The sequence below is a fragment of the Aethalodelphis obliquidens genome, unplaced genomic scaffold, assembly GCF_003676395.1.
Source record: "Aethalodelphis obliquidens isolate GAN/ISIS:26980383/991018 unplaced genomic scaffold, ASM367639v1 scaffold36, whole genome shotgun sequence".
NCBI lineage: Eukaryota > Metazoa > Chordata > Mammalia > Artiodactyla > Delphinidae > Aethalodelphis > Aethalodelphis obliquidens.
Window position 1 is genome coordinate 2,551,359 of NW_020837980.1, and position 19,037 is coordinate 2,570,395.

At 37.9% G+C, this 19,037-nt stretch overlaps 1 protein-coding gene across 1 annotated transcript in view; it reads left to right on the plus strand.

Moving 5' to 3' along the window:
• DENND5B (DENN domain containing 5B) overlaps positions 1-19,037 on the plus strand; it is a 210,836-nt gene that overhangs the window by 141,126 nt on the left and 50,673 nt on the right. Inside the window, exons 6-8 of the mRNA XM_027129299.1 lie at positions 2,577-3,113; positions 5,787-6,018; positions 10,581-10,731. Coding sequence (XP_026985100.1) covers positions 2,577-3,113; positions 5,787-6,018; positions 10,581-10,731 — 920 coding nt within the window. The remainder of the gene's footprint in view (positions 1-2,576; positions 3,114-5,786; positions 6,019-10,580; positions 10,732-19,037) is intronic.

Here is a 19,037-nt window from a genome sequence, read left to right on the forward strand (position 1 = left end):
ACAGGCCCGTAGCTGTGGTGCTGGAACATCCACCTTGCCGCACATTTTTGGCTCAGCAGTGATTACATGAGCATAACAAGCTTTAAAATTTCCCCAAATGTATCATTTTTCTCTTTTCACAGGGGAAGGAGAGGTATAGAAAAGGATAGCAGGAAGGCATTAATGAAGGATACAGTACAAAATGTAAGTGGTGAGAGGTTGCTGGTTAACATTTAGATTAGCAAGTTAGTGAATTTTTTCTTCCATTTTTAAAGACATTGAATCATCCATTTGAATTATGGTGACCTAGTTTCTCCCTTTAAGGCTTACAGTATATCCTACTTTCTACAGACTGTAGAAACATATATAAAGATGTGGATTTAAATAAAGCTGTAATAGCACTACTGTCTTCAGTAAGATGTGACTTCAGCTCTTACTCTATATAGAGAAAACTATTGACATTGGAGATGAGGCATAATGGAGAAGAAAAAAATCCCTTAAGCTACCAGGCTGTTTGAGGGTGTGTACCTGGAACAGGTGTCAGGAAGTCACCTACCTTCTTGGGCCTCAGTTTCTTCATCTGCAGAATTAAAGGGTTGGATTCAAAGGTTATTTTAGGCTTGAAGAATCACTGTTGATTCTGTTTTTGGATGGTGGAAAATCTTGAGTTTTTATCAATCTTAATTTGAAATTTTGCTATACTTCTTGCTCATCAGTATCTAATATGAAGAACAGGGATCAAACAGAAATAACAGAGACTTCCCTGGTGGCGCAGTGGTTAGGAATCTGCCTGACATTGCAGGGGACACAGGTTCAAGCCCTAGTCCAGGAAGATCCCACATGCCGCAGGGCAACAAAGCCCCCGTGTGCCACAACTACAGAGCCCATGCACCACAACTACTGAGCCTGTGCTCTAGAGCCCGTAAGCCACAACTACTGAGGCCCGCACGCCTAGAGCCCGTGCTCCACAACAAGAGAAGCCACCACAGTGAGAAGCCCGCACACTGCAATGAAGAGTAGCCTCCCCACTCACCGCAACTAGAGAAAGCCCGGGCACCGCAATGAAGACCCAATGCGGCCAAAAATTAATTAATTATTTTTTTTTAATTTGACACTAAAAAAAAAAAAGGAGAGAATAACAGAAGCCTAATTGTTTGCTCTCCTCTTTTCATCTTACCTTGGCATTCAGGATCAGAAGACAGTATGAATTCTCTCCTTGCTGACCTGGGGGCATTGTTGAGGGGCGGGGAGATGGGGAAGCATGAGGTGAGGCTTCCTATTCTGTTTATTGACTTCACCCCATGCCTTGTGTCCAGCTACTAATCCAGTCAGGATCAGTTTTATGTGATGGACTACCTTGCCCCCCTCCTCCTCCCCAGTTTAGGAGCTTAGTTTTCCTTTACTCTGACAACCTTGTTCTGATCAAGAGGGTATGGACAGTAAAGGTAAAATACTGTTTTTGTATATACTGTCATCAAGTACCTGAGGGACAATGCAAATTTTAGGCAGGTACTTAGCCCCTTGAATTTTCTATATCTGAAAGATATTTAAAAGTCTTTTAATTCAAAATCCAAAGTGTAAACAAACTCAAAAAACATTTCCTCTTATTTCTGTCTCCTCTTTTCCTCAACTCAAAAATGTTCAAGTCAAGTCTGAGTTACCCAAGGGTTGGTCACTTACCTTTCTCTAGGCACTTGCCTCCACTGCTCTCTGCCTCCTGCTCTTCGTCCAGTGGCTTCTGAAATGGTTTTGCCATGTAAGAGGTTGAAGCTAAGTTTAGATAAAGTGAAAACTTGTGGGGTTTCTGTGGACTGGATTGCCCTTTGCCAGTTTCATTCCATTTTGGGATACTACAGCTGCTAAATTTTAGCAGTTATTGCGAATTCTACATTATAAACGGTGTTAGAGCAGTGGAATGGCATAGAAAGTTCAAGCTCAGTAAGCATTTTATTTTCCCCAGTGCCTAATTTGTAAGGTACTATGAGTCTGTGTGCTTTTACCTGTCTAAGGAAAGTCTGTTCGATGCCATGTATTACAGAGTTATATCCGGATTATAATAAACTGATGAGACCCAGGGGAAATGATTCATATGTATTAAATATATACTTATATATTCCCTCACATAGGGAAAAATGCTGGCAACAGAGATTTATTTTTAAAGAGTAAAATATTCTTAACCCTGAGAAGGTTAACATAAAAGGCAGTGCAACCTTTTCTTTATAATAGTTGATTTTGTTTATAATAGTTGGCAAGAATATTTTAGAACATAAAATTACTATAAAACCTTTGTATTTTTTAATTGATACTTTTAGCATTTTATTAAGTAAAAGTTTTTTTAATTAATTTTTTAATTGAAGTATAGTCGACTTACAATGTTGTGTTAGTTTCTGCTGTACAGCAAAGTGAATCAGCCATACATATACATATATCCACTCTCTTCTAGACTCCATTTCCATATAGGTCATTACAGAGCACCAAATAGAGTTCCCTGTGCTATACAGCAGGTTGTTATTAGTTATCTTTTATGTATAATAGTGTGTATATGTCAATCCCAATCTCCAATTTAAAAACCTTTGTATTTCTTTTTCCTCTTTCAGGCTAATTTGTGTTTTGTGGATATTGACAACCATTTTATTGAGTTGCCTGAAGAATTTCCACAGTTCCCCAATAAAGTAGATTTTATCCAGGAACTCTCTGAAATTCTTCTTCAATTTGGGATCCCTCCTGAGGGCAGCCTACATTGTAGTGAGAGTGCCACCAAGCTAAAGAATCTGGTTCTGAAAGACTTGGTCAATGACAAGAAGAATGGCAACGTCTCTGCTAATAACATTAGCATGTATGAGTTACTGAAGGGCAACGAAACCATAGCCCGCCTCCAGGCTCTAGCCAAGCGGACTGGTGTGACCATGGAAAAAATGGACCTCTCTGCCTCTTTGAGTGAAAAAGAAAAAGATTTAAAACTGCAGTGTGAAGAGGCAGAACTAAGGGACTACCAGCTCAACGTACAGCTCCGAGAGGTCTTTGCTAACCGCTTTACGCAGATGTTTGCAGATTATGAAGCGTTTGTGATTCAGACTGCTCAGGACATGGAATCTTGGCTGACCAACCGGGAACAGATGCAGAACTTTGACAAAGTAAAAAGAAGCAGAGTTTCCCTTTTCATGGTTTTTAGTGGGCTATACATTACTGATTTTGTTAACTTTTTTAAAATACAGATTTTTCCGCCTCTCCTTTCCCTTTAAGAACTCTTTTTTACCAGTATTTTATACTATATAAAATAATTTCACTGGAAAGTATAAATCAACTAACTCATTAAGCTGCTCATTGAATTATGTATTTAATTGCCTTTAACCTTATTTTTAACTTTTCTATACTTTGAGGATGTTTGAAATGAAACTTAAATTCCATGTTTTTCAAATCTGTTAATACTGTCTCACCTTGTACGCATTTTATTTACTCATATTTTAGGATCAAGTCTAGTTAAATGAGGCCTATTCCTTTTCTAATAAATCCTTATTCTTATATTTTGTCTTCATCCTGCAATGAAGTCACAACTTCCCCATGTAAAGGTAACAGTTTACTTTCAGAAGGTAAATTTTTATCTCATCTTAGGATCAAAAGAGAGAAAAAGGGAGGTTTTATGAGAAAAATGAGCTTTTATGACTTTAACCCTCTGTTCCTAAGATTTTGGAAAGGGAAGACAGAAAACGACACTAACTTTTGATTGTCCTGCTGAAATTGAAGCTTCTTTCTAAGGTTTACTATAGAGTATTCTTCTGCCGGTTTTTCTGGACATATCCACCAATTTTTTTTTTCTTCCAGACAGAAGCACTTAGGGGTGTGCATTAACTCTTTCAGGTCACTAGGGTATAGTTCAGTCCCTTGCCTCTGTGATTGCCAAGGCATGATATTGCTATTAGAATGAATTATGGCTTTTTGCTAAATAGTACCTTTGTATCATGAAAGACCTCTCAAAGGGGCTAATATGTTCTAAGAGGCTAATCTACAATCTTGGAGCATCTGACAAATAAGAATTAATAAAAAATTTTGTAAAGGTGGGTGGTATAAAAGATTATTTTCTGATTTCATCAGATTTTTTTAGATGAGTTATATAAACCACATTTAACAGTTAATTTCTGATGCACTTTATGTTTGAGAAAACTTCTTTAATAAATTAAGAAGCTTTCACCTCTCCAAATATGTTCTTGCTCTTAGTTTCCATTCTCATTAAGCTTAACCATTTTTCCACATTTTTTCCTAGCCAGCTTGGAACTAATCTGTGTATACTCATGATTTATCCTTGGAGCAATTCAAATTCTTATCTAAATCGAGCACTGGTGCTTTCTTCCTTCTTAATCTTTATGTAGCTTCAAACTATAAATGGAATTCTTTTTATATAACCCCTAGAGAAATGAAAGTTTCATGTTGGATTCCAGAAGGCTTGTAATCATCTCATTTTCACTAGGAAAATTTACAGGACTATCACATAGTAGTCCTGCAAGCCAAGTCTTTCCTGCCTTAAGTGATGTAGCCCACAAGGATCTAAATATCAAAAGCCAGACATTTGGTCCATTTAGGAAAAAAAGGCTGTTTGCTCTGTGAAAAGTAAAATTGCTATTTATCTGTAAAATATCTTTTGAAGAGGTGAACTGTTTCTGGAGATGACTGTGAACCTTTCTTTGGTGATTCGGATTTGTGTAACTCCATCTGAACTATGGAGGCACTTAAATTGAATAAGTGGATTTCTGTAAGGAAGTTTTTCAAAGCTATCCTAAATTTCAGAATTTATTTCCTAAATAAATATGCTAGGAGGAAGCTAGTGAGTATTAAGGAGAGTAACCTTAGGTCAGAACTTATCCTTCCACCTTTCCCCTTCTGGCTTTTGCCACATTGCACCTAATCAAAAGAATGAAAGGCAAAAGTAACCCCACAGCTGAAATAGTAAGCCACTTCCAAATTTTAGCTAGTGTCACATTGTGGCTAGAATTCCTCTACACACATGGACCTGAAGAGCCAAAGGAAAAAAATGAACCCTTTGAATTAGAAACTGATTACAATTTACTGAACCGTTCCATGCAAGCAGAAAGGCTGGTAACAGGACCATGTGGCTGGTTGTACATGTTTTCCAAAGGCTTGGCTTGCTTTGGATGGTTTTTCAGGCAGTGCTTTTTTTAGTTGTTAAGGCCCAAACTATTCTTTCAGCACAGGTCTGGATGGAGTTTGATCTTTAACTAATACTCATCCATCAGTTTTTAACTGGGGGTCCTAGGAAAACATCCCCCTGAACCAAAGATTTTACCCATAAGCACAAATTCCACATTGTTGGATTTTTTAAGGTTATTGCTTATGTGTATCTTATTATTGTATCAGTTAATCACCTCGATGCCTTATGACTTGGAGGTATTTGGCACAGGCTAGGAATAGAGAGCAGAAGAAATTACAGCTCACTGGGGAAAGGGGTCAAATTTAATGGTAAGTGAAGAGAATGATTGATGATCATGTAGCAACTGATCCACCATCTTTCATTAATGATGCCCTTTTTTCTGCATAATGGTCATGAGGACCAGAACGTAAATCAATTTTGAAAGGTGGGATCAGTGCTGACGAACTAAGTGACCTAAATTCTATGACTTTAGAAGATAGGAAGAAGAAGTGGAGTTTTAAGGATTTTTAAATTTCAAGCATCAGTTTTGTGTGTTATAAGATTGTGAAAAGGAATGATCTTAGCAACAGATAATTTTTGGATTTATCATGTAGTATTGAGATGGTCTCTTTGCACTAATAATTGCCTAATTATCTCATTACAGGCTTCCTTTCTGTCTGACCAGCCTGAACCTTACCTGCCATTTCTTTCACGCTTCATTGAAACACAGATGTTTGCCACCTTTATTGATAACAAAATTATGTCTCAGTGGGAAGAGAAAGATCCTTTGCTTCGAGTCTTTGACTCTCGGATTGAGAAAATAAGACTGTATAATGTAAGGGCACCCACCTTGAGGACATCTATATATCAGAAATGCAGCACTTTAAAAGAAGCAGGTACATTTGTTATGCCTTTTAAAATTAACTTAAAATCCACGATCATATCTTTTTACACATCGTTGGCCTTATAAACCACAGAATTAATTTTCAATGTTAGACTTCTTGGTTAACCCTTGTACTGTATCAAGAGATGCTTTCTATCGTTTTGTTTCCTTCTGTTTTGTGAGCTAATGTCTGTCCTGTTCCTGCTTGACATTCCTCTTCCCTCAGAAGATGAAAAACAATAACAAATTGAATGGAATACAACTATAAGGTTGCTGTGAAACTGTTAATTTCTGTCTTGCTGCTTATTTTGCCTTTTTGCTTTTTACCTATTCTCTCTTCATCCAAGGAAAGATAAGTATTAATTTGAAATAGTAAATTTGAGTTGCTGCCTAATTTACATAACTAAAACAGTATATTTACTTCAGTGGTGCCATTAATTAAAATAGCTTCATTTACTGAAATTAAACTCTAGATTCTTGTATTCAAATTAGAGGTTCCCAACCCTGACATTAGTTTTTTCTCTCAGAGAATTATGAGTCTTGGCCAATCTTGTCTGGCAGTGTGATATAGTCCGTTAAATAAATAATCATATTAATAGTCAGTGTTTACTGAGTACATACTATGTGAGGGACATAATGCCAGCTGTTTTACATGCATTTTGACATTTGATCTTAATAATGAGGGGGTATAGACACATTTTATTGTCTGTTTTATTGCTGTCGTCATCTTACAGTTGAGAAAACTGAGAGGTTAAGTAACTTGCTGTGATTGCATAGCTTGTGGTTGGTAGAGCCCTGATTTGGACCAGAGTTTGACTGATTCTAGCCCCTGGAGCCTCACTACCACATTAGCTGTTCATTCAATAAATGAACATGTAAAATGTACCAGTCCACACAACTTTATACATTTATACCTGGTTCCTAACTCTTTCTTTGCCAAATAAAGTGATATCTATCACTTGAGTGCCCCTTCCTTTTATTTCTTCCCCTTCGTGTAGAAGTTATTTGAGAGCAATTTTTTTTTCCGGAGCAAAAAGGGGCAGCAAATGTGGATTTTCTTTGCTCTGCCTCTGTTGCTTGCCTTTCTCACTTTATTTTAAATAGATCAAAGTTACAGGAGTGGTGATGCTGTAGTTGTAGCATATTTTAAGGAAAGAAGTATATAAATGATGTCTCTTGTGTAGCCTTAGAGGTTTCTGATGACTCGCTGAAACATCCTTCTGTTGTATCCCACCTATGAGGATAGATCCTTGGAGCCCCTTTAGGAAGTGACAATTGTTTCTGTGTTTCTAGAAGTTGAGGGAGTAGAGTGAATGAAATTGTCTATGCCTATTCAGAGAATAGTATGACTTTCAGTGCTTTAATAGCCATGTAAATAGTGTAATGCCTTGTTGAGCAAATTTTATTCTTCCCTTCCTGACAGAATTTTTTAAATGAAGTTAAGTGCTGATTGCTATATTTGTGTGCTTCTAGAAAATCTTTTCAATTAAAATAGATTTTCTGTCAGCCTCTCAGAGTTTTATACTCCTACTGTCATTGCAGAAATTATATAAACTGTTGAAAATGTACCATTATAGCTTATATATGAAGTCCTTTTATTTTATTTATTTATTTTTTTAACATCTTTATTGGGGTATAATTGCTTTACAATGGTGTGTTAGTTTCTGCTTTATAACAAAGTGAATCAGTTATACATATACATATGTTCCCATATCTCTTCCCTCTTGCGTCTCCCTCCCTCCCACATGAAGTCCTTTTATTTTATGATGCTATGAAAAAAGCATTGACAAACAGACAATATGTACCCAAAACACTTCTTTACTGCTTTTATATTAAAAAAGCTTTAAGAACAACAACAACAAAAACGTACCATTACAGGTTTAATATATATGAAAAAGAGATTAGGCTAATTTAGGAATAGTCTCCCAGGAACTTAATTTATCAAAGACTTTCTTAAAAAGTAAAAGGAGGGCTTCTCTTGTGGCGCAGTAGTTAAGAATCCACCTGCCAATGCAGGGGACACGGGTTTGAACCCTGGTCCAGGAAGATCCCACATGCCGCGGAGCAACTAAGCCTGTGCACCACAACTACTGAGCCTGCGCTCTAGAGGCCGTGAGCCACAACTACTGAGCCCGTGTGCCACAACTACTGAAGCCCACGTGCCACAACTACTGAAGCCCACATGCCTAGAGCCCATGCTCCACAACAAGAGAAGCCACTGCAATGAGAAGCCCATGCACCATAATGAAGAGTAGCCCCCACTCGCTGCAACTAGAGAAAGCCCGGGCGCAGCAACGAAGACCCAACGCAGCCAAAGATAAAAATAAAAATGAATAAATAAATTTATTTTTTAAAAAAGTAAAAGGAGGCAGTCAGCTGTAACTATGTCTCACAGATGGTGCAGTTATTTCTTTTATCAGGTAAAATTGTCTCCTCCCCACCCTCACCCACAACAGAAACTAGGATTTTTTGGTTGACATTGGATTTTATTGTGTATCTTGTTTTTTTTTTTCTGTCCTTTGTTGTGTTGCTTTTGTTTCTGTTTTGCCTCTAACTAAAAAGAATTTTGATTTGCAGGTGAACTCTTTAGGCAGAGGCTATCTGCTGCTGATATTGTGGCACCAGAACCTCATGATTTCTGTGCAGAAAGACACCAAGTTGCTAGTAACGCAGAGTTTTCTTATTCCTTACTGATCACAGGAAATGAGTTTTGGCACAAACCCTTGAAAGTCTAACAACAGCCCCATGATCTCTCGAAGCAGGCATTTAATAATTTCTGAATGTTCAGTATTCACTGATGATACAATCACTGAAAAGTAGCATTGTGTTATGCTCCCTATGGCAATCTTATAAACCCTAGAGTAATTCATTGTGAATCATGATTTTTGTTTTTACAGAGCTTCCGAACTAAAGGAGAATAACTCAATATCAGATGCATTTTTTTCTGTTATTTTAAATCCAATGGAAAAACTGAAGCTACTTTTCCTTTTTTCCTTTTGTGAGAACAGAAGCACTTTTTGGCAGAGATGGAATTCTGTACTATTTCATGGAACATAAAATCGTCAGGGACTTCAGAGAATTCCATGCCATGAATCTAAGCATTATTTCTCTAACCATCTGTTAATTGTGTTTTATAAATATTAGGAAGCATTAAGAGTATAGATACGGTTGTGGAGAGTCAGGGGGCATCATTGAAAATTAAATATCATTTCACATTAAAACATGACATCCTTTTGCCCAGCCTAGAACATATGGACTATGTTTCACGAGAAGTTACAAGTTACACATTAAAAATAAAATGAAATTCAAAAAGTTGTGGATAAATTCATATGAGTTATAAAGAAAAATTAGAGAAGCTTAAAACAGATATCTAACATTATGAAGTTTAGGGTAATAATGCCTTCTGCACACATGCCTTAATGTTGCAAATGCAAACAACTGGCTGGGAGGCATCCATCTCACATAAGATGGTCTTAAGCAGCTCCATTTTACAAGAGTGAATTGTGTCATGGACAGACCCCTCCCCATCCAAAACAGAAATTTTTCTAGAGTATATATGGGGAAGAACCAGCAATACTCAATCAGCTGGTATTGAGTGGGGCAAAATAAACTGATTCTATGAAATATTTGTAAAAATACCTGTTTACTTCTCTCAAATCCCAAGATTGGCAGTTCCCATGGTGTGTTCTGTTTATCACACAACCACACTTACTGCTTGTTCTCCTTGCAGTAATCTCTAGTCAAGGGATGGGAGACCTAATCTTGCTTCACAAGTATTATATTTTTTCTTGAAAATTCAGTTGATAAAGGCATTTAAGATCAGATTTTTTACCAGAGAAATAGTTCACTGTTTCCTGGGCCTTTGAAACATCTCTCAACTTTATGTGGTTTTAAAATAGAAATGTTGAGTAATTCCTATTTTTTAACTCTGGCCTATTTTATTCTTCAAAAGGCAGCTTCTTATCCCCTGGACATTTTCTAAATGCCTGCTTATTTTATTTTTCTCTGCGTTATGCCTTTTGATCTAATAAACACTCCTAAATGACTCCTGCTAATGAGAATGTGTTGCTAAAAGTGAGGTGATAAACTTTGCACAGTTCCTTGTTTTTACAAATGGAGAAGCATGAATATTTAATGGGTCTTTGCACAAAGAAATAAAGTAACATAAGGCTACAGTGCTTGCTTTTTTCTTCCCTTTGTCTTTCAGCTCAAGGAAAATATTTTATTTGCCATCATTTTCTTTAATGTTGTACTTAGAACCATATTTTCATTAAGAATATTGGATTTCCCACTTAAGGGAAACTGTTTCAATACTAAATTATAGATGTTTTTTAACCCCGCTGCCCTGCTTTTGACAAATGCAGAAAATAGTATGAAAATGAATTATCTAGTATTTACTTAAAACTAACCTTTTTATACTTAACATTATACGTGATTTCTGAAGAGCTTTTGTAAAAATCTATTTCAGACTATCAGAAAGGTTGAGTTTCTTGTCACTGCATGAATGGAGGAAGCATTATTTTTTAAGGTTTAGCCAATGAAATGTCTCTAATATGTTATGAATTTAATTTATAGCCCAGTCAATTGAGCAGCGACTGATGAAAATGGATCACACTGCAATCCACCCACATCTACTTGATATGAAAATTGGTCAAGGCAAATATGAGCAAGGGTTCTTTCCAAAGTTACAGTCTGATGTCTTGGCAACAGGACCAGCTAATAACAAGTAAGCATGTTCTTCACTTGAGTAGTTGGTTGAAGGAGTGAATGAAGGGCGCAGTGCTCTAATGGGGAATGCTTAACTGTTAAACATTTTATCAGTCATTACTTTTTCAAAGACCAAATTAATCTGCTTGAAATATGAATTGACACTCAATGAGTATTTGACTTTTAATTTCATGTAAGAAAATCCAAAGCCTAGATATCTTTCTCTTGTTGAAGTAATGTGCACTTGGGAATAGTTTCATTTTAAATGACTGTGTTTTAAATATAATGCTAATACTGTCTAATGGAATTAGAAAAGTTATGCCTTCACTGTCTGTATTAGTTTCCTAGGACTGCTGTAACAAAGTACTATAAACTTGGTGGCTTAAAACAAGAGAAATTTATTCTTTCATAGTTCTGGGAGCTAGAAGTCCAAAATCAAGGTATTGGCAGCGCCATGCTGCCTCCAAAGCCTGTAGGAAAGGACCCTTCCTTGCCCCTTCCCACTTCTGGTAGCCCCAGGCATTGTTTGTCTTACAGGAGCATAACTCAGTCTCTGCCTTCTCTTCACAAGGCTGCCATCCCTCTGTGTCTGCTCTCCTCTTATAAGGACAACAGTTATGTTGGATTAGGGCCCACCCTAAATGCCCTCATCTTAACTTGATTACATGTGCAAAGATCCTCTTTCCAAATAAGGTGATATCCACAGGTGTTGGGATTAAGACTTCAGCATATCTTGGGGCTTCCCTGGTGGCTCAGTGGTTAAGAATCCGCCTGCCAATGCAGTGGACACTGGTTCAAGCCCTGGTCCGGGAAGATCCCACATGCCGCGGAGCAACTAAGCCCATGCGCCAGAACTACGGAGCCTGTGCTCTAGAGCTCATGAGCCACAATTACTGAGCCCACGTGCCACAGCTGCTGAAGCCCATGTGCCTAGAGCCCGTGCTCTGCAACAAGAGAAACCACCACAATGAGAAGCCCGCACACCGCAATGAAGAGTAGCTCCCTCTCGCCGCAACTAGAGAAAGCCCGCGTGCAGGAATGAAGACCCAACGCAGCCAAAATTAATTAATTAATTAATTAATTAATTTTTAAAAAAAGACTTCAGCTTATCTTTTAGGGAGACACAATTCAACCCATGACACCATTCTGTACTGACTGCATTAAGTACATTGCTCATTGATCCTTATTACAAGCATATCCCTACATATAAAGCCTATATTGCTTTACCCATTTTATGATTGAGTCTCAGAGACAGTCAACAGCTTGCTTCAAGGTCACATAGTAGGAAGTGGTGAAACTAGGATTCAAACCTAGGTCTGCTGATTCAGGGGCCCAAGCACTTAACCATTATACTACATATACTGCCTGGCTCTGTTACTCTAATATAAAGGTGACGTGTGCCTTTTGTTACTTCTGGAATTGGATGTTTTGCTTTGGTAGCCCCCAAGAAATTTTGAATAGCCTAAAATATGGAACGTAAGGGAGTTTAGCAACAGCCTGTCATACCAGCCTAATGATCTTTCAGAATGAAAGAGCCCTCAGATGCCTCACTTCTACCTCACACTGGGCTCTGTTAAGAGGGGTGGACCCGGGGCTTCCCTGGTGGCGCAGTGGTTGAGAGTCCGCCTGCCGATGAAGGGGACACGGGCTCGTGCCCTGGTCCGGGAGGGTCCCACATGCCGCAGAGCGGCTGGGCCCGTGAGCCATGGCCGCTGAGCCTGAGCGTCCGGACCCTGTGCTCCGCAACAGGAGAGGCCACAACAGTGAGAGGCCCACATACCGGAAAAAAAAAAAAAAAAAAAAAAAGAGGGGTGGACCCAAAAGAAGATAGGATAATAATTTGGGAAGCAAGATACATTCTCAGGCGCCATCTTGCTTCATGAAGATAAGATTGAGATCAAATAGCCTAACCCCGAAGTAGTGTCATCGTTATATGTTGGTAAGAGTACACTTTTGGGTTAATGGCAGGGTTAGGATTAGAACCCAGGTCTCCTTATTCCTGGCACCACGTTCATGGTGTCTCATTCATAAAAACTGTGGAAAGGTCTGGAAAATCTTCAGTACCAGCATTCTTTTACATATTTGGAAAAGGATCACTATGCAGTAAAGTGAAAGAATTGTGGATTTTTTAAAAGCTTTATTTGATTGAACTCTTTTATTTAAATAGGTTGTTTGAACTTTAATGAAGACAGTAAAGGAGGATGATTCACTAGAAAGGCGGCCCCTCCTGTAGAAACGCAAGCGTTTATGCTAAAGTCTTGGGTAGGAAGGCTGTAGAGAGAATTTAATATGCTGCTTACAAGATGGAGGTAAATAGCTAATGACTGAAAATTTTACCTTACTTACCTTAGTTAATTTACAGGGTTTCACCTTCTAGTGAAGAGCTATCCCTGCTTTTATAAACACTGAACTTAAAATGTGCTAAGAGATGTTGACCATTATGGGGATTCAAACTTTACAGATGATTGTACTGGATACAGTGTTCTATTTTTCAGAAGTGAATGACTAGTCATCAGTTTATTCATTTTTTTCTTATGTTTATAAATTATCCTAATTTTTTGAATCAATTTGATATGAGTAGACTATTAATTTAAATGGTTTTTATTTCCTTTTGATAGCATTAGAGTGCTCATTCATTCATTTGGCAAATATTTATGGGACCCCCTACTATATGTGAGACACTGTCCTGTTCATTGGGAGTTTAGCAGTGAACAAAATAACAAAAATCCCTGCTTTCAACATGAGGACGCAAACAAAAAAACTTAATATGTAAAATAAGTAACCTGTCAGAAAGCAATAAGGTTTGTGAAGAAAAATAAAGGAAGGGAAAGGAATTAAAGAGTGCTTAGAAGGGAAGATTTCAATTTTCAAATGCCATATTTTATTGCTTTTAATCTTATATATAATCTCCCCATTTCCACACAGAGCCCCAAGCATTACATTTTCAGCTAGATTGTAGTCTGAAAGAGAATAGATGTCAGAACTAATTACAGGGTAAAGGGATTTATAACCGTGCCTGTACAAATGGTTGATCAACTGTAAGAATTTCATACACTACTTACAAAGCAAAAGCAAATAAGCAGTCTTTAGCATTTCAGCAAATGTGGTCATCTTTGGTAAAATTATGCTTAGAAATGAGGTTTAATTATGCAAAGAATAAATTAATTACTTAACAAGACCAGGAATATGTGGACTTCATAGTAATTTTCTTAAGTAGATGATCATTTCCCTGTTTTGAAAATAAAATTAAACTGGGCGTTTTGTCTCACAGAGTGAGATGCTAGTTATATCCTGTAAATTAATATTTATCCTTATCTTCTGTGCTTTTCCACTTTGCCTGCCAGGAGAAATGTTCATCCATGTGTATTCTGCTCCTTCCTTTATTCATTATATAAGTTTATCAGCTGGTGTTTATAATCTATTTCATATTTTTGCTATTTATTTGAACCACCTTGCCCAGTAACCCTAATTTTTTAAATCCCTGAACAAATTTTGCTATCTTACACTGACTGTTTTTTGCTACAAGGCTGTTTCCAAGGCCTCCAGGTCTTTGTACATTGTGTTACTTATATTTTACCCTTCCTCTTTATTTATTATATAAGTTCATCAGCTGGTATTTATATTTTGCTTCAGAGCTGTTAAAAAAATATTCATGACACTTGTTGAAGATGGTAAGACAGACTTTATTCAAGGCGGAGGGGCACCTTTATTCAAGGTGTAGGGACCACCGCAATGGGGTCTTGCAGTGGAGAGGGAGATTAGAGGCTTCTCTGAATACTGCATGGACAAGTGGGAATTTATCACCAAGGAGCAGAGTGGAGGTCAGTGGATAGAAAATTACTAAGAGGAAACATCATGGGTATGGGGGATTCTGACTAAACTGACCTACCAGGATTCTTGTGGAAGGCAGGCCTAGGTGATTAGACATCACCTGGGGGATGGTGGAGAATTCAGAACCTGATCAGATATCCAGAATGATCATATAATGAGAGGGGAGATGGTTTCTGCTAAACTGACTTAGCTAGGTTCTTGCTAAAAGTGAATTTTACAAAGAAGTGCACAAATGGGCTTAGGAAGGGTTAGGAGTCTGACTAAAGTTTGGTCAAGCAGAGAATCTTTGTCAGTGTCTTGATACGCTTTTTTTCTGGATCTTCCTTTGCAGTCACCCAATTCTCTTTGTATCCTTTTTACAGTCTTTTATTGATCTTTTGCTTTAGGGACATTTCCAAGGATTCTACTTCAAAGATCTGTCACTAGATCTTTGTACCTTTTTTTCCTGCTATAAACCTATTCTTTAGAAAAAAACAAACAAACACTATTTTAAGAGGGGTTACCTTCCTTTGCTACCATTTTTATAATAATTATTCAGTGTTCCTCTAAATAGCAGACTGAAACGAGATGATTCGTCAGTTTGAAACCAAAGCCATGCATAAGTTATTTAAAAAGCAACAAAAGAAGCAGCATTCTCATTTTAAGCTTTTTGTAAATTGGATACTTCATTAATAAGAAAATTTTAAATTGTGGATTGTCAGTAATGCAATATGACTTTCGCTGAATGGCAAAAGTATAAATTCATTTCTTAACTCGTGTATAGCTCTGTGCTGTCAGGGATATACTCAACAGTAAATATTTCTAGAATAGTACAATGAATACAGTCATGGGGATGATAAGTCAAGACCTGAGAAATCTTTTTAAATAGTTTGATATATGAAGGAAACATAGGCAGAACACTCTTTGACATAAATAGCAATATTTTTTAGATCTGTCTCCTAGAGCAAAGGAAATAAAAGCGAAAATAAATAAATAAGACCTAATTAAACTTAAAAACTTTTGCATAGCAAAGGAAACCATCAACAAAACCAAAAGACAAGCTGCTGAATGGGAGAAAATATTTGCAAATGATATGACCAATAAGGAATTAATATCCAACACAAATAAACAGCTCATACAACTCAACATCAAAAAAACAAACAACGCAATTAAAAAATGGGCAGGGCTTCCCTGGTGGCGCAGTGGTTGAGAGTCCGCCTGCTGGTGCAGGGAACGCGGGTTCGTGCCCCGGTACGGGGGGATCCCACGTGCTGCGGAGCGGCTGGGCCCGTGGGCCGTGGCCGCTGGGCCTGCGTGTCCGGAGCCTGTGCTCCACAGCGGGAGAGGCCACAGCGGTGAGAGGCCCGCGTACCGCAAAAAAAAAAAAAAAAATGGGCAGAAGACCTGAATAGACATTTTTCCAAAGAAGACATACACAGATGGCCAACAGGCACAGGAAAGATGCTCAACATCATTAATCATCAAAGAAGTGCAAATTAAAACCAGAGAGGTATCAGTTCACACCTGTCAAAATGGCTGTTATCAAGAGGACCACAAATAACAAACGTTGGTGAGGATGTGGAGAAAATGGAACCCTCGTGCACTATTGGTGGGAATGTAATCAGTGAGGTCACTAAGGAAAACAGTATGGAGGTTTCTTAAAAAACTAAAAATAGAACTATTTTATAGTTCTACTGCTATATTTTATAGCATTTCCACTTCTGGGTATTTACCTGAAAAAACAGAAAACACGAATTCAAAAAGATACATGCACCCCAATTTATTTATTTTTGTTTGCATCGGGTCTTAGTTGTGGCATGCGGGATCTTTTGTTGTGGCGTGCATGCTTCTCTCTAGTTGTGGCGCACAACTATAAAAATAAATAAATGTTCATAGCAGCATTATTTATAATTGCCAAGATATGAAAGCAACCTAAGTGTCCATCAACAGATGAGGATACAGAAGATGTGATGTGTGTGTGTACACACACATACACACACACATACACACAATGGAATATTACTCAGCCATAAAAAAGAATGAAAGGGCTTCCCTGGTGGTGCAGTGGTTGAGAGTCCGCCTGCCTATGCAGGGGACACGGGGTCGTGCCCCGGTCTGGGAAGATCCCACATGCCACGGAGCAGCTGGACCCGTGAGCCATGGCCACTGAGCCTGCGTGTCTGGAGCCTGTGCTCCATGGCGGGAGAGGCCACAACAGTGAGAGGCCCGCATACCGCAAAAAAAAAAAAAAGAATGGCAATTTGCAACAACATGGATGGACATGGAGGGTATTATGCTAAGTGAAATAAGTCAGAGAAAGACAAATAATGATATCACTTATATGTGGAATCTAAAAAATAAAACAAATTAGTGAACATAACAAAACAGAAACAGATTCACAGATACAGAGAACAAACTAGTGGTTACCAGTGGGGAGAGCAAAGCAGGGAGGGACAAGATAGGAGGAGGGAATTAAGAAGTACAAACTACTATGCACAAAATAAATGTGCTACAAGGATAATACTGTACAACACAGGAAATGTACCCAATATTTTATAATAACTGTAAATGGAATATGATATGACCTTTAAAAATTGTGACTCACTTTGGGACTTCCCTGGGGGTCCAGTGGCTAAGAATCTGCCTTCCAATTCAGGGGACATTGGTTCGATTCCTGGTCAGGGAACTAAGATCCCACGTGCCGCAGGGGAACTAAGCCCGCGCGCCACAACTAGAGAGAAGCACGCACGTCACGACGAAAGATCCCGCATGCCACAACTAAGACCCGATGCAAACTAAACTAAATAAATAAAATATTTTAACTAAAAAAAATAATAAAAATTGTGAATCACTTTGTTGTATACCTGAAACTTGTATAATATTGTATATCAACTATACCTCAATAAAAAATTAATTGTAAATAAAAATAAAACCACCTATAATGCCATCACCATGAGATGTTAACATTTGGTTTTATGCCCTTCCATTGCATGGATCCTGATATGTGTGCATGTCCATACTTGTTTTGTTTTTTACAAAAGTAGAAAATGCTTACACAGTGTTGTATCCTGCTTTTTCATTCATTATTGTATCATGAGTACTCTCCCATATTATTGATATTCCTAGTAACTTAATTTTTTTAAATGACTATATGATGTTTCATTATATAGCACCTCCTACTGTTGAACATTTGGGTTGCTTTGAGCACATTTACTTGATTCTAAGTAACTGTTGGTTGTAAGATCTGCTATTCAAAAGCTTTTTGGAAAAATTATACTTTAAACATGTATATGAAATAGTAGATTCATCCTAGTTTCAGGAACATTTAAAAACCAAAATGTGAGTCTTAGAATAATGGAAACACAGAATTGGTTATTGCATATATGCTGTGATGAACGTCTATAAACCTAAATATTAGACTGTGTCTCTGATTACATTTATTTAGGGTATATTTATAGAAGGGGCAGGTGATGTAGTTGACTCTGCAAATAAAATGGCTGAAAGACATGATACCAACCCTTCAAGCATTTATAGTAGAGAGGATTGTATAGAAAATAGAGATAAGTAATTATAACACACTGTGATAAATGCCACAATTGGAGAGTATAAGAGGGGTAGCTAATTTAGATTTGGAAGAACCATAGAAGACTTCCTGTGTAGCATCTAAAGCTGTCTGAGAGATGAATAGAAGTTGGGGGAAAACTTCATCTTCAGAGGCTCAAAGGTGAGAGAGCTTATCCTATTGGAAGCACTGAGGTAGTTGAAGACAACTGGAGTTTTAAGGTAGAAAGGGTGATCAGCAGAGAGTTTAAGTAAGCTAAGAATTGAAGAATAGCCATTGGATTGGCAGTGAGGGCTATAAATGGCTTCAAGAGCATTTTCAGGGGAAGGAGCTGATTTGAGATGAACAAAATATCCAAAGATAAATAAGTAGAGGCCTTACATCTAAACTTTTCTTAAGAATGTTTACATGAGAAGAGTGAGGAAACAGTTTTAAATGTAACTATCGCATGTCAGCATACTTGTAAGCTGAAGGGCAATACTCAGTTGAGAGAGAAAAATTGGAGATATGGCACAGGAGGTTTCTAATGGAGCAGATTGGAGGAGGCAAGAGAGAACTGGTCAGGGATCCTGGTGGAAGCAATAGTTGTGGCCAATATACATTATACTTTGGGATTAGAAGAAAGATGAGGGGTTTGCGTGTGTGCGTCATTGAAGTAGAGAGTAGGAAGAGGGAGGCAAGGCTGGGTCATCAGTTGAGTGGAGGCTCTTGAGGATAAAGTGAGAGGTTTGGGAATGGCGAGTGAGGGAAAGTTGATAAAGGGCAGGTAAAGTGGTTCATGGTAGTCATGAGGGAGATCAATAACTAATTTGCATGGATATTTTAAAAGGAAGTGAGAGGGTAGTGCCTATCCAGGTTTGGGGTTCTGTTGGGCAGATAAGGTGGAAAAGAGAAGATCATTACAGCTACTGTGCATTTTTTAACCTTGGTTTCAACAAAGCATTGATTGTGGT